This window comes from Leucopleurus acutus, assembly GCF_964270905.1.
Source record: "Leucopleurus acutus genome assembly, chromosome: 8".
NCBI lineage: Eukaryota > Metazoa > Chordata > Mammalia > Artiodactyla > Delphinidae > Leucopleurus > Leucopleurus acutus.
The window spans coordinates 60,243,413-60,256,685 of record NC_139151.1 but is presented as its reverse complement, the minus strand read 5'-3'; the positions used below and the strand labels follow the sequence as shown (position 1 = coordinate 60,256,685).

General features: G+C 54.4%; 1 protein-coding gene across 2 annotated transcripts; it reads left to right on the top strand.

Moving 5' to 3' along the window:
* The first annotated feature begins 361 nt into the window (after positions 1-361).
* On the top strand, positions 362-12,725 carry RHOG (ras homolog family member G). 2 transcript variants are annotated; one of them, XM_082843818.1, is made up of 2 exons: positions 362-469; positions 11,494-12,725. In XM_082843818.1, exon 2 carries the CDS (start codon positions 11,562-11,564, stop codon positions 12,135-12,137), a length of 576 nt encoding a protein of 191 aa, XP_082699944.1. In that variant the 5' UTR covers positions 362-469; positions 11,494-11,561; the 3' UTR covers positions 12,138-12,725. The 2 variants fall into 2 exon arrangements, with proteins under 2 accessions (XP_082699944.1, XP_082699943.1); XM_082843817.1 differs by lacking the exon at positions 362-469 and adding an exon at positions 814-884.
* The last annotated feature ends 548 nt before the right edge of the window (positions 12,726-13,273 follow it).

Sequence of the window (13,273 nt, the reverse complement as noted above, 5' to 3'; positions counted from 1 at the left end):
GGCCAGGGAGCAGAAGCACCAGAGGGCGCCCACGAGTCCGCCCACCCGCCGGTCCCCAGAGCCCCGGCAAGATTCAGGACTGGGTGCGGCCCTTCTGTCCCAAGCAGTTGAGCGCCCCAGCGAGAAGAGGGTGCGAGGGGAGCCCCACGTCCTGGCTCCGCCCCACCCCCCTCCCCAGAGCCCAGGCGCGCGGAGCCGCCGGGTGCGGAACAACGACACGACATCCTGTTTTTGGGGCCCGCGGCTCCGCCTGCGCCTCTGCTGATCTTGTCTTTCCCCGGGTGCTGACGCCAGCTCTCCTTCCCCCAGTCTCCGCACCCTTCCCAGGGGTCTGGGGCCTTCCCACTGCTGAATCACCGCCACCCCGCACTCCCCCGGGGCTCGGGGCAGAGGTGGGGACTGCCCCGTCGGACCTATTCTGGCCAACCCCCAGCCTGGGCCATCGCTCGATCCCTGGGCTTGACTGAAGGTACCAGGCCTAGGGGCGCCTGTTCACAGCATCTTACCGCAGGGGTTGGTGGGGGCGAGATAGGGGGAGGGGGGACAAAAGCCAAGCGCCTAGGCTAGGGCCTCTGCTGGGGTGGAGGTGGCAAGAAGGGGACTGGGAGGACTGACCTTAAGGGCCTCAGAGGTAAAGGGCTGGGGTGGGGGAGCCCAGTACCCGGCCCGGGACCCACCCGCTGGGGGCGACCAGGACGGGGTGGGGGTGAACCGGCCGGCGGACTTCCTTGTCGAGCCCCGCCCCACCCCGCCCCCGCGCCCTGCCCCGCCCCGCCGGCTGGCCCGCCCCCCCCACTTCCTCCGGCCTCCTGCTCTCACTTCCTTCTCCAGCCCCGACCAGCTGCCGCCGCCCCCCAGCTCCCCCGCGGCGGGGAGGGCACCAGGTGAGGCCTGGCTCCGGCCGGCAGGCTGGGGGTCCGTGGGAGGGGAGCCCGCCCGGCCCCGGACTGGACGCGGCCGCGGGCCCGGGAAGTTTGGCTGCGGGAGGCCGCGGCGGGAGGTGCTCGGCTCGCTTCAAGTTGGGCGGGCGCGGCCGGCCGGGCGGGGCGGGGACGGGCCACTGCAAGGCGGCGGCGGTTCGGGGACTGTGGGTTCCTGTACCAAGGGCGGCGGTACCGGCCCCCGGGAGCCGCGAGGAACTCCTGAGGTTGGAGGGTCTCCCGCTCCGAGAGAAAAGTCTCTGAGTGGAAGAGCTTAGGGCTGGGAGATGGGACTCAGAGGTGGCGTGCCCCCAGGAGTTGCAGGGGGTGTTACGAAGTGTGTTGAGAGGAAGGGGCCTCTGGGCTAGAGAAGGCGCTCCCGCTGCTTTGGCAGTTGTGACACTTGTGAGGTAGAGAGAGAGGCTGTCTGTTGCCTCTGAAGCCCGAGGCTGCGGAGAAAGAGCTCCTTCCCTGGAAGATCGAAGCTGGTCCAGACCCACAGCCGCAGCCTGCAACCTAAGGGTCCTCTGCACTCAGGCGGAGGGTGGGGGAGCCCCCCGACCCCAATCCTTCTCTCTTTATGTCTGTTTTTCTGAGGCCCAACTTCTCCATCCCTGGAACAGAGCAACAGGTATTTTAATGAGCAGACATCGGCTGTGCCTCGCTGCTTAGTGCCTGGCTTTGTCTTTGCTGGGTAAACTGAGGAAGGAAGGGACCTGGTCTTGCCCTGTGACTAGAGGTGAAAGGACTCTTATTCAGAGGTACTGATAGTCCTTGAGGAGATGGCATCAGGAGAGCAGGACTGGTTTCAGGAGATGGAGAGAACAGGGCTTCTGGGAGGCAGCACGAGGCTCTAGCCTTGGAAGATGATCAGGAGCCATCTCCTGGTCTTCCCCCCCCCCCCCGTCCCCTTTATTAGTCCCTGAATTCTACATGTTCTCATTCTGTCTTCCTCCATTCCTTCTTCAGATTCCATCAGACTTCAGACACGAACCCTCCGTTACTCTCTTCTTGCGTTCTTTTCAGTCCCTTCTCCCCCCCCACAGTCATGCCTGGGCCCTGACCTCTCACCTACCCTGCTTCTCTGTCCATCTCTGTCCTCTCCCAGTGGCCTTCCCCCTCCCTTCCGTGCCCAGCTTCTGGCTCCTGCACACACATCCACCCTCTGTTTCTTCTATCTCCCCTCATTCCTCTGGATCCCTCTCTTCTCCTTTCCTTTCTGCCACTTATCTCCAGCTTTGGGGAGCCTTTTCAGACCTCCCTAGTTCAGAGAGGCAGGCTGCAGCCTCCCCTTGGTAGAGGTGATGAAAGGGCTGGAAAACCGCTGTATATGTGTATGTGCATGCAAGTGTCTGCATGTCCACATCTTTATCTTTTGGAGACAAAATAACTGCCCTTAGCCTTGTGAGGGCCCAGAGCAGGGGAAGCCAGCAGAATGAAGGGAACCTGCAGTGGGTGAGGTTGTGGTTAGGTAGGAGGAAGCAGTCTGTAGCAGTCAGGGTATCAGGGTAGAGTGACACAGGAATAGGTCTGGTGGGAGAGGCCGTGGGAAATCAAAATCCCCCAGACCCTTGGGTGCTTGATCAAGAGGCCAGGCCTGGAAGCTGGGGGACAGCCTAAAGGTCCCTGACTCCAGTGCTCACTGGTTCCAGCACCACCTTGTGGGGACAATGGGACCAGGTCAACTAGGTGTGATGGAAGGAAAGGGAGGGGTAAAGGCAGGATTCTGGAGGGAAGACTATAGCTGGTCTAAGTTCAGTCTTAACTGTGGTAGTTCCAATTCAGGAAAAAAAGAAGGGTATGAGGCAAAGGTGTCTGCCCCCTCTTTCCTGCTGCCTTCCAAGGCCTGCGCAGGCCAGATTCCCATGTGCCCAGGGCTGCATCAAGGCCTTGGTGACCAGGAAGCTCTCTGGAGTTCTGCTCACCCCTCTGCCTTCACACATCCTTAACATGCCCCCCTCACCTAGGACCCTATTCCCTCTCTTTCGGGAATTTCTTCCAAGTCTAACTGTATTCCAGCCTGGCTCTATAAGCTCTTGCTGTTCCTATTCTAGAGCTCCTTCTTTAAGCCTTTGGGATGCATGCTGAGAGATCCTGTTTCTCTCTACCTCCTCAAGTCTACTCTTCATTTCTGTCCACTAGAAGAAAAGAGAAGTGGAGGGGAGCAAGTGCTATTTTTTATGGGATTCCCAAGCACAGCTAGATTTAAGGACTATCCCTGTTCCCCATTCTGTCCTCTTTCCTTCTCACCGTTGTCCCTCTCCCATGGATTGTCCCTTCCTCCACACTCCTGTCTCTGCTACTCTGATTCTGGGAGGTACAGGGGGGTTTGGCCCCAGCAGGAAATCCCAGGGACCTACATAAAAATCCCAGCTCAGGGAAGGATATGTATGCAAGGCACTTTCCCAGCATCAGGGCTCAGTAAAAAACCACCCAGGAGTCCTGACTCCCCACCTGCCAAACCAGTACTTATTTTAAATAACTGAGCAACCCACAGGACTCTAAGAGTGAAGACAGGATGGATGAGACGGGTTCTCCCAGGCAAGATGTGGCCCCACTGGAGGTTTGAGCTAATTGCATGAAATTCACTGCTGGAAAAATATAACCAGGGTGGGAGGAATCTAAGTGGGGAAATATTTTGTGGGGGGATGAGGGTGGGGGATATGTGTCTGCTATATCCCTCAAGGGAGGCTGCCCTTGAGGTCTTGGCTAAAGAAATATGGTCAAGGTCTTGACATGAACAGAAGTGGCTGATACAAGATTGTCACAGATCCTGGTTGAGAATACGGAGAGTTGTTTCTGGCAAGATACTAAGGCAGTTGAGGTGGCTGGTGTGAGCTTTTAGGGGGTAATAAGCAGGAAGATTTGAGAGGTTGTGGCTGTAGCGAGACAGTTGAGAAGATATAAGAATGAGGGTAGCAGGGCAACTGTGAAGAAGATGTGGTCCCCGACTGAAGACCCCTCTCCATACAGAGTATAGACCCATTAGTGGTGAGGCTTGTAGGGTTCTTTGAGGAGGGAAACCAAAGACAAAGCCTGGGCCGCCTCCCCAGAACAGATCGGTTTTCCTGTCCAGAGTCCAGCTTCCTCTTTTGTCCTCATGTCATGGGGGGAGGGCATCTCCCCAGGAGCTGAGCCTAGAGGAGGCTCTCCTCGGCTAGTTCAGGGTGGCTGTCTGTCCAGTAATGTCAGTTCTAAATCATGGATGCCCCGGCATGGGCTAGGCATGAGGCCCTGGAAGCAAAACGGGCTCAGACACCAACCTGGCCCCTTTGGCCCATTTCCTGAAGGGATAAACCATGGTAGGGTCATCCTGAATGAGGTCAGAGAGATGGGCCCATTACCAGGCTGGAGGTCAGGAGACCCAGGTCCTTGTCCTGGATTTGCTCGCAACCCTCTGTATAACCCTAGTCAGCTTTGTCTCTTGTGGCTCAGCTTCAAGATTAAGAAGTTGCCTATCAATACTTCCAAAGAGCATACAGAATACTGATGGCTCTGACTCTCTTTCCCTCAAGAGGCTCCTCATAGCTGTGCCCCTGACTCTGGACCCAGCCTTGAACAGGTCTAAGTATCTGTCTGGGACAAGTACTGTGGTCCCTTTCCCCAAAGCACAAGAGAAGAGGGCAGAGAGTGTCAAGGATTTTGCCAGGGCTCAGCAATGTGGGGGGGTACCCGGTGCCCTGCTCCAGCTCTGCCCCAACTGACAGTGGAAAATAGATGCCGGAGTTTCCTCCCTGATGTTTTTTTCCCTTGTGGAAACCCCCTCAGATCTGGGGCGGGGTTCAAGGGACTGGGCAGCCCTGGGTCTCTCTGTGGGTGTTTTTAGGTGGGGGAGGCAGGATTGGGAGGATGGCACTTCTGTACAGCCTCGTGCGAAGTGAGCAAAGGCAAAGGAAGTGCCACTTCACGGGCCTTTCATGGGGCCCCAGGACTGCTGAGCTGCTGTTAGGTGGGGAGGAGGAAGGCAGAAGGAAGCAAGTGTTGGGCCTTCCTCTGTGCTGCCTGGTGGGGGAGGGGCAGCCTCCTTAGCCCAGCCAGAGCTGCCCTAACCCTGGGACTTACTGTGTGTGGAGCATCTCAGGTGCTGGGACACCGAGAGAAGAAGGAAGGGAACTGGGACTGAGTGAAAGGGTCCCAGCCTCCCACAGCCCTCCCAGCTATAGCTGTCTTGTTTCCTCCTCCTCTCCAGTCCCTAGTGGGTAAAGTCAACTCGCTCCGTCTCTTACCCTATCCGTGGAGTGCAGGATCCTCTGCAGGGGCTGAAGGGTGGAGAATGGCAAGAGGTGGAGAATTCTCCAGTGTGAATTTTTTTTTAAGGCTGGGAACTAGGCTGTCTTGGGTTCTGCCCCTGCTAATGAGAGAAGGGGAAGAAAAAGAGAGACTCAGCCCCTGGCCTGGTCCCAGCCCCACGCTGACCTCATGTCTCCCCCAGCTTCCTCCTCCTAGCCCAGCTGCAGCCCCTTTGAGCCTCTTCGTACCATCTCTCCTCCACTCCTCCCTTCAAAACAAACAGACAGACTGGCAGAGCTTCTGAAGCTGTTTCTAACACTAACCATGACCATGACCCTGACCCTGGCCTCGTCCTTGACCAATCCTGGTCTTCAGATATCCCCAGTCCTTAGCCTCATCAGGACCACTTTTTCTACGCATCTTCCTCATCACCACTGGGCTAGAGCTATGCCTGCTCCACCCCTCTCACCCTTCCAGTTGAGGACAAGACAATCTAGCCAATGTGTTCATTACTCTGAATTATACTCCTCAGGGGGAGGAAGTTAGTTACCTTTGTCTGATGTCTCCTGGGCATGGAGGCTCTTCCTTGTTCCCAGAGTCAAAATCTGAATTGATGAGGGAGGAGATGTGTGTCAGTCTGCAGCTTTTGCTCAGCTCTCTGCTGGGCTTCTGGAAGTAAGCAGGACAGATTTCCCTCCTCATGAGGCATCCTGTTAAGTTCAGCACAGTGAACCATAATGACAGTGCTGGGGAAGGTAGGGCAGAAGAAGGCGTGGCTGTGGTGTCCTGGAGAAGCTGGGGAATGGAGCTGGGCCCTAAAGGACTGGGAGGCTGTGGGGTAGGGTGAGGGGGTGGGGGCAGGAAGCAGAATTCCAGGAAGAGGAGCTCCCATGTGCAAAGACATGAAGGACAGATTGTGTTCATTCAGCTTTTTACTGACAGCCACTGTGTGCTGTGCTCAGCCTGGGGAGACAGATCAGCCGGGACCTTGCCCTCTAGGTCCTCCCAGTCTAGTGACAAGAGATAAGATTCAGATCAGCTTCCACGTGACTAAGATAATGCACCTGTGAGAAAATGGGACCAGACCATGGATGGGATAAGTCATTTGTGACTTGGGTGATTTACAAAACTTCCCTGAAGGAGGTGGCAATGGTGCTTGGCTCTGGAGGACCAATTGGGGGATCCTTTGAGGCAACTGGAGTCTTCTGGGCTGCTGGGTGGGGGGTTGAAGGATGGAAATGGAGGAGAAATACTGGATTCCCACCGGGACAGTGAATATGGCTGCTTGATGTGTTTTGGGAAAGAGAATGTTGAGGCTGCTTGTAGAGAGGATCAGGGTGATGTGGCCAGAGCTTAGGATCGGAATACCCAGAGTGATGGATTACAGTCAGAATGAGTTTCAGCGAGGGCTGCAGAAGGGGATCCCCCGTGTCAGGGAGGCAGATTAGAAGGCTGTAGTAAGTTCCTATTGCCTCCACACTCCCCCATCTCTTCGGGCCTATTCCTCCCCTCCTCCACTCCCAGTTGGGACACTTCCCCTGCTATTATGGCCACAGAGATCTGGCAATCAGGAGATCTGGCAATCAGGCAATCCACTGCTTCCTTTTCCTCCCCCATTCTGGGCCTGCCTGGGCCACACCCAAGACCAGGCCCCACTGGGTACAAGCTGGGCTCTGGGGACTACACTCAGGGTGAGCCCCATGGGCTGTGCTCCCTGCGGGAGCCAGGTCCAGCTGCTACTGGGAGGAAAGATTTTCCTATCCCAGTCAAAGCTTTTGGCTGCTATTGCTGTCCAAAAAGATTCAGCATTGCAGTTTTGACTGGGGGATATCAGCCCAGTTCTGGGCTTCTGACCTGTCTATCCAGATCTCAGTAACACAGACAGAAGCAAGCAGGTCAGAAGTTCTATACTTAGCTTTTCTGTAGGGGAGTCGAGAAGCTCAAGCTTCAGTATTGCTCGGGGTTGGGGGGGCATCCACAAGCTAAGGAACTTATGTATGACTACTGGAGAAGGAGAGTCACACAGAGCCAAAGAAGGATTTAAAGGGTGGCCATACTGTGGAAGTTCAAAGAAAGGAGAATTCAGTAGCCTCGTGGGACCATGAGACTTAAGCTAGGCTTTGAGTCAGGAAGATTTGAGAGGGGAGAAGGAATGGCAGCAGAGAGAACAACAAGAGTAAAAGTTCAGAGGCCAGAATGATCCTGGCTTGTTTACACAGGACAATGTAGACCCCTCTGGAGCAGGGAACTCACATTGCTGAGTACCTGCTTTATATATATACATTGTGCATTAACTCACTTCATTCGTATAACAACCTTATAAGGTTGGTACTATTACCTAGCTCATCGTGGCAGAACTAGGATTTAAACCCAGGTCTATCTGACTCCAAAACCCCTGCCAGATTATGAAGAATTCTGAATGCCAAGATGAAGGACCAGGCATGATCTGAATTAAGCTGGGAATCGAAAGCCAGAACAAGTCATTGTAATATGGTTAATACTATACCAATCTGCAAATATTATTTATTTACTAAACAAAAGTTCTTTTCTTTAAAAAAAAAAAAAAAAAGTGACTTGGTGAATAAGCCACAGTCGATCCCCAACCCCAGGCAAGCCACTCTCCTTGTGTGGCCTCCTGCAGCATTGACCATCCCTTTTTCCTGCGTGGTACAGGCTAGACCCTACCTTTTAGCATGTGCCCTCCTTAAATGAGCTGTGGGAACTTACTTGACCCAGTTCAGGCCATAGGATTTCAGAGAAAAGAGTTGTCCTGGGAGAGAGGATAAGGGTCTGAACTAGACCTGAAGAGGGAGAATTGGGCTGCCGCCACCACTCAGACACCTGCGTACTCAATGATTCCTGCCTCTTGGTATGAAAGACTTTGCTTTTGCCACCTTCTCTGTGCACCCCACTTCCGAATTTAGAAAGCACATTCATTCCTGTGCTCAGGATCCTCACTGCTGTCCTTTGAGACAGGGAGGGCAAGTTTTATCATGCCTGTTGTACAGTTGAAGAAACTGAGGTTCCAGGAAGGGAAGTGACTTACTTGCTCAAGGTCACAAAGTCAGCTGTTAAGGGGTAACTTGGAGGCTCTGTGACACATTGAGGAAAACATAGGACTTTGGATTGCAAAACTGGGGTCTGTGTTAAAAAACTGGCATCTGTGTTAGCTCCCGTGCTGACTAGCTATGTGACGTTGGGTTATTTTAACTGCTCTGGGTTTGTTTCCTTACCTGTAAATAGGAATAGTACCAATGAGTTGTTATAAGGATCAAAAAAAGTAATATGATCTATATTGTGATCTATAAAGGGTTGTACCTTGTGAGGGCTTTTAATCAAGTGGCAGAGTGGGCAGGTGAACCCAGGAGGTCAGATTCAGGTGCCGGTGCTCTTGGCCCTATACTATACTGCCTATGCCCTGCTTGTTTCTGGACACTACCTCACTCGTGATCCTTTTCCGGTGGTGTCAGTCCCTGTTCCCTTGCCAGCCCGGAAGCTTCCCTCTCCCTCCTCGCTCCTTTGAGGGCTGATTTACTGATTGCTGGTTGATAACCCCTCCCTAGAAAGCTGCCTGGAGCCAGCTGTACTTTCAGTCTCTTGGGCCTTGTGACTGCCGGCCAGAGTTCCCTCCTTGCCTTCCTGCCTGGGCCAGCCCAGTGCTGGGCTTGAGGGGGAAGAGTTCCCCGTCACACTGCCATGCCCACTCCCCTGCTTTGTGTGGAACTGAGGATTTACAGGCCTAGGAGTTGTGCTTTCGAGATGCTGGGGTCTCCTGGAAAATCCAGTGGACACAAGTAATGGCACCAACACCCACCACCCCAAGATGCTGTCTCTTCTCCCCCAAGGAAGAAGCCACAGAATCCTGAGATGAATGTGGCCTGACTTGACCCCACATGCTGAGGTCTTAACGCATTTGCTTGACTGATCAGCCCTCCCACCCCCATCCCGTGCTCCTGCGGGCCTTTCCTATCCCCATCGTCCTATCTCCTGCTCCCAGATTCCTTAATGTCTCACCTCATCCACTTAGTACCCTTGCACAGGCTTTTTTCTCTCCAGTTCATGGGTTGGGAAACTGAGTCTCAGAGAGGGTAAGTGCCTCATGCTTGGTTACAGTGAGTCAGCAGCAGAGCAGAGCTGGGGCTAGGACTTAGGTTAGTTCTCTTGACTCCCAATCCCAAATTCTCTACTGCCCTAGAGGGTCCTTATTTTCTTCCTGGATCCATACCCCAAGGCTCTCTATCCTCTCTCCTGAGGTTGAACACACACACTTACTCATGCAAATAAGGTGAAAATATTTTTAATGTGAACCAGAGAGGCAACCTCATAGAATGAACTCATTTCCCTCCCAGCTGGTCCCAGGGGAAGCTGGGGCCTGGGAGGGAGCTGGGACCAAGCCCTGGATCCTCTGCAGGTTCCACACCATGGAGTTCCTTTTCCACTTCCCAGTGGCGGATTCTCCCTCCCTCTCCCAATGTGATTTTTGAGGCTTTGGAACCAGTGGTTGAGAGGTCAGGCTGGGAGGTAAGGGGTTGTCAGACCAGGGTGCAGTCTTGCTGTGTATAAAGTGAAATGGAGAAAATGGGCCAGTGGTGAAGGTGCTGGGGTGGAGCGGGGGATACTTAAGAGCTCTGGGTGTGTCTGAAACAGGACTATCCCCTTCCAGGGAGCAGGGGCCTGGTCGTGAGAGAGCAGCAGGGAAAGGAAGTCACATACTAGCTAGAAAAAGTCCCCCATGGCTGAGAGGAAGTAGCCAATTAGAGGAGGACCCCTGCCACAGCAGTATAAATAATCACAGGGTTTCCGGAAGCTCTGTTCTTTTCCACAACTCAGAAGAGCAGTTCCTCACCTGAAGGCCCTGTGAGCTGCCCAGGTGACCAGGGTGATGGCTGGAGCTAGGACTCCTCTGAAACTCACCCCACTGATAATTACAGCAGCTTATTTATTTGGCACTTCCTGTGTGCCACGCCTCATGCCAAACACTTTCTACATGTTAGCTCATTTCATACTCTGACCAACTCTAACCCAATAGGCAAGATTATCCCCATCTTGCAGATGAGAAAATTTGAGGCTCAGGAAACTTAAATATGTTGCCCGAGATCATACATGACTAGTTGGTGGAGCTGTGATTAGAATCCCTGACCAGTCTGATTCCAGCATGTCTTCTCAGTGATAGTGCTTTAATGGCACTGTGTTCTCTACCCAAGAGTCTGGAAGCCCCTCAAGTTCTTCAGAGGCACAGCCCATGGTCTCAGGAAAGGGACAGAAGATTAAGGGGAAAATCAAGTTTTTGTCTTACTCTTCTGTTCATCCCTTCTGGCTGGGCTTGGAGGATCTGCCTCACCCTACCTTGAGAGAAGATGCAGACATCTGGGAGCCACAGCCTCTGCCTCATTCATCATTACACACACAGATTCCAGACCGAATTCCAGCCCTGGCTCGGTCTCCAGTGTTCTCCTACACTGAGTTGCCAGCCTGGGTATGTGTGGCCAGATAGGGTTTCCCATGCTTCCAAGAATGATGGGGTAAGCTCTCCCTCCTTTTCCCCATCCCCAGGGTACCCTGGATTGAGACAGGGCAACTGTCTAGAGAATTGTGCCCCTACTCAGCAGGTTTCTCATTGCACCTTTTGGTTTGCGTTCAGTAGCCAAGATGTCAGGTTTGGAGTTGAAGCATCAGTGCCCTAGGCAGGGTGGGCCCTGAGTTGGGAGAGGCTCCGCCCATGGCTGCAACTCAGAGTGACCTGGGACAGCTGCCTTGTGCTAGAAGCCCTCTCCAGTCTACTCGGTGGGAGGCGTCCATGACAGAGGATCTGGTAGATCCCTACAAATGCGCACCCTCCTTTTGCGTCTATACTTCCTGGAGGAAAAATAAAAGTAGCTAATACTTATTGAATGCTTATTATGACCAGGCACTGTTCTAAATGCTTTACATGAGTTAACTCATATAATCCTCACAACAACCCAATGAAGTAGGTATTATTTTATCCCCATTTTACAGATTAGAAAAATGAGACATAGAGAGGTTAAGTAATTTGTTCAGGGTCATACATCTAGGAGATAGGAGAACCAGATTTTGACCTTTGTCAGTCTGGCATCAGAACGTATGTGCTTCGCATAATATATTACACCTTAGTGCCAGCCTCTTTATCCCTGAGCATCTTTGTGTGGTCTCAGGGCCTCTCTCCCATTTCGTGTCTGTCTCTCTGAGGTCTGTCTTGATGGGATTGCAGGATGGTGTTCAGGTTAAAAGAACTGGAGCTGGTTTCCCTCTGTATGCCCCCATCCTTTCTTCCCAGTGGATACAGGCCTCCCTAACCAAGAGTATCCCTCTCATCTGTCCATAGGTCACTGCATCCAGAGGGGCCCGGAAGGGGAAGGAGGCATAGCCTCCACCACAGCAGCTGCACCCGCCATGCAGAGCATCAAGTGTGTGGTGGTAGGCGATGGGGCTGTGGGCAAGACGTGCCTGCTCATCTGCTACACAACCAACGCCTTTCCCAAGGAGTACATCCCCACAGTGTTCGACAATTATAGCGCCCAGAGTGCCGTTGACGGGCGCACAGTGAACCTGAACCTGTGGGACACAGCGGGCCAGGAGGAGTACGACCGCCTCCGCACACTCTCCTACCCTCAGACCAACGTGTTTGTCATCTGTTTCTCCATTGCCAGTCCGCCCTCCTATGAGAATGTGCGGCACAAGTGGCATCCAGAGGTGTGCCACCACTGCCCCGACGTGCCCATCCTCCTGGTGGGCACCAAGAAGGACCTGAGAGCCCAGCCTGACACCCTACGGCGCCTGAAGGAGCAGGGCCAGGCACCCATCACACCGCAGCAGGGCCAGGCGCTGGCCAAGCAGATCCACGCTGTGCGCTACCTCGAGTGCTCAGCCCTGCAGCAGGACGGCGTCAAGGAAGTGTTTGCTGAGGCTGTCCGGGCCGTGCTCAACCCCACGCCCGTCAAACGTGGGCGGTCCTGCATCCTCTTGTGACCCTGGCACTCAGCTTGGAGGCTGCCCCTGCCCCGCCACCAGTTGTGCCTTTGTGCCTTGGCGCCTTGTCTGCCCCCAGCTGTGCCTTAAGGACTAATTCTGGCACCCCTTGCCAAGGGGGCTCCCTGAATGCCTTTTTCTCCTTGAGGAGGCCCACGGAGAAAGGGGCTTTGGGCCCTGCCCCACTCTGCTTGGGAACACCAGGTATGCTCAAGAGCTCACCCAGGCCAAGGCCGGACCCCTCCCCAAGAAGCCAACCCAGTGCCTCCTCCCCACTTTCCCCTACTGACCAGTTGATCCAGCTTTCCACACAGATGTTGCTGCCTATTGTGGTGCCTTCTCTCAGGTTAGGAGCTCTCAGCCATCCCTAACCTCTCCCTCGCTGCTCTTCAAATTGCCCCCCACCCCCCAAGATGTTCTCTCCCCTCCCCAGAGAAGGAGCCACAGACTCCTAAGAAGATGAATGTGCCCTAACCTACCCCCATGTGCCCAGGCCTTACGCATCCGCTGACTGACTCAGCCCCACCCCCACCCCCTCTGGGCTCCTGGGGGCCCCTCCTACCCCCATCAGCATCAATAAAACCTCCTGTCTCCAGTGGTGCTGGCTCCTCCCTGTGTGCTGGGCATGGGGGGTTGGGCAGGGGCCGGGCATGGGCTAGGGCTCCCCAGAGACTGGGAGCCTTTTGTTTCCTACAAGAGGGGACAGGGGACAATAGGCTTCATTGTGGTCCCCCCACCCCCCAATTTCCCTAACAAAGCTCTGGGCTCCCTTGGAGGGGCCAGTCTTGTTCTGGGGCCCAGCCACATATTCTGTAGTAGACTGGGATGCAAAGCATGAGGAAAAACTTCCTGATCTAGGACTCAGAAAGGGAGAGGTTGAGAGCCATCAGCCTGCAGGTGGGTGCTCTCACAGTCGTGCATCTGAGAGCTGTCCCCTTATACCCTCAAAGGGACAAATCTTTACTGTCAGAGTTGGGGCTGGAACTCAGGCCATCGCCTCAACCCAAGACTCTCCCAGGTAGCCCAGCTTCCAGACCTGGAGTCATCACAGGGATAGCTTAGTCACTCCTGCTCATCAAATCAAGGCTTGGACCAGCCTTGGGAGACTCCAGGCCTAAGGGGGTGGGGGGGGGAAC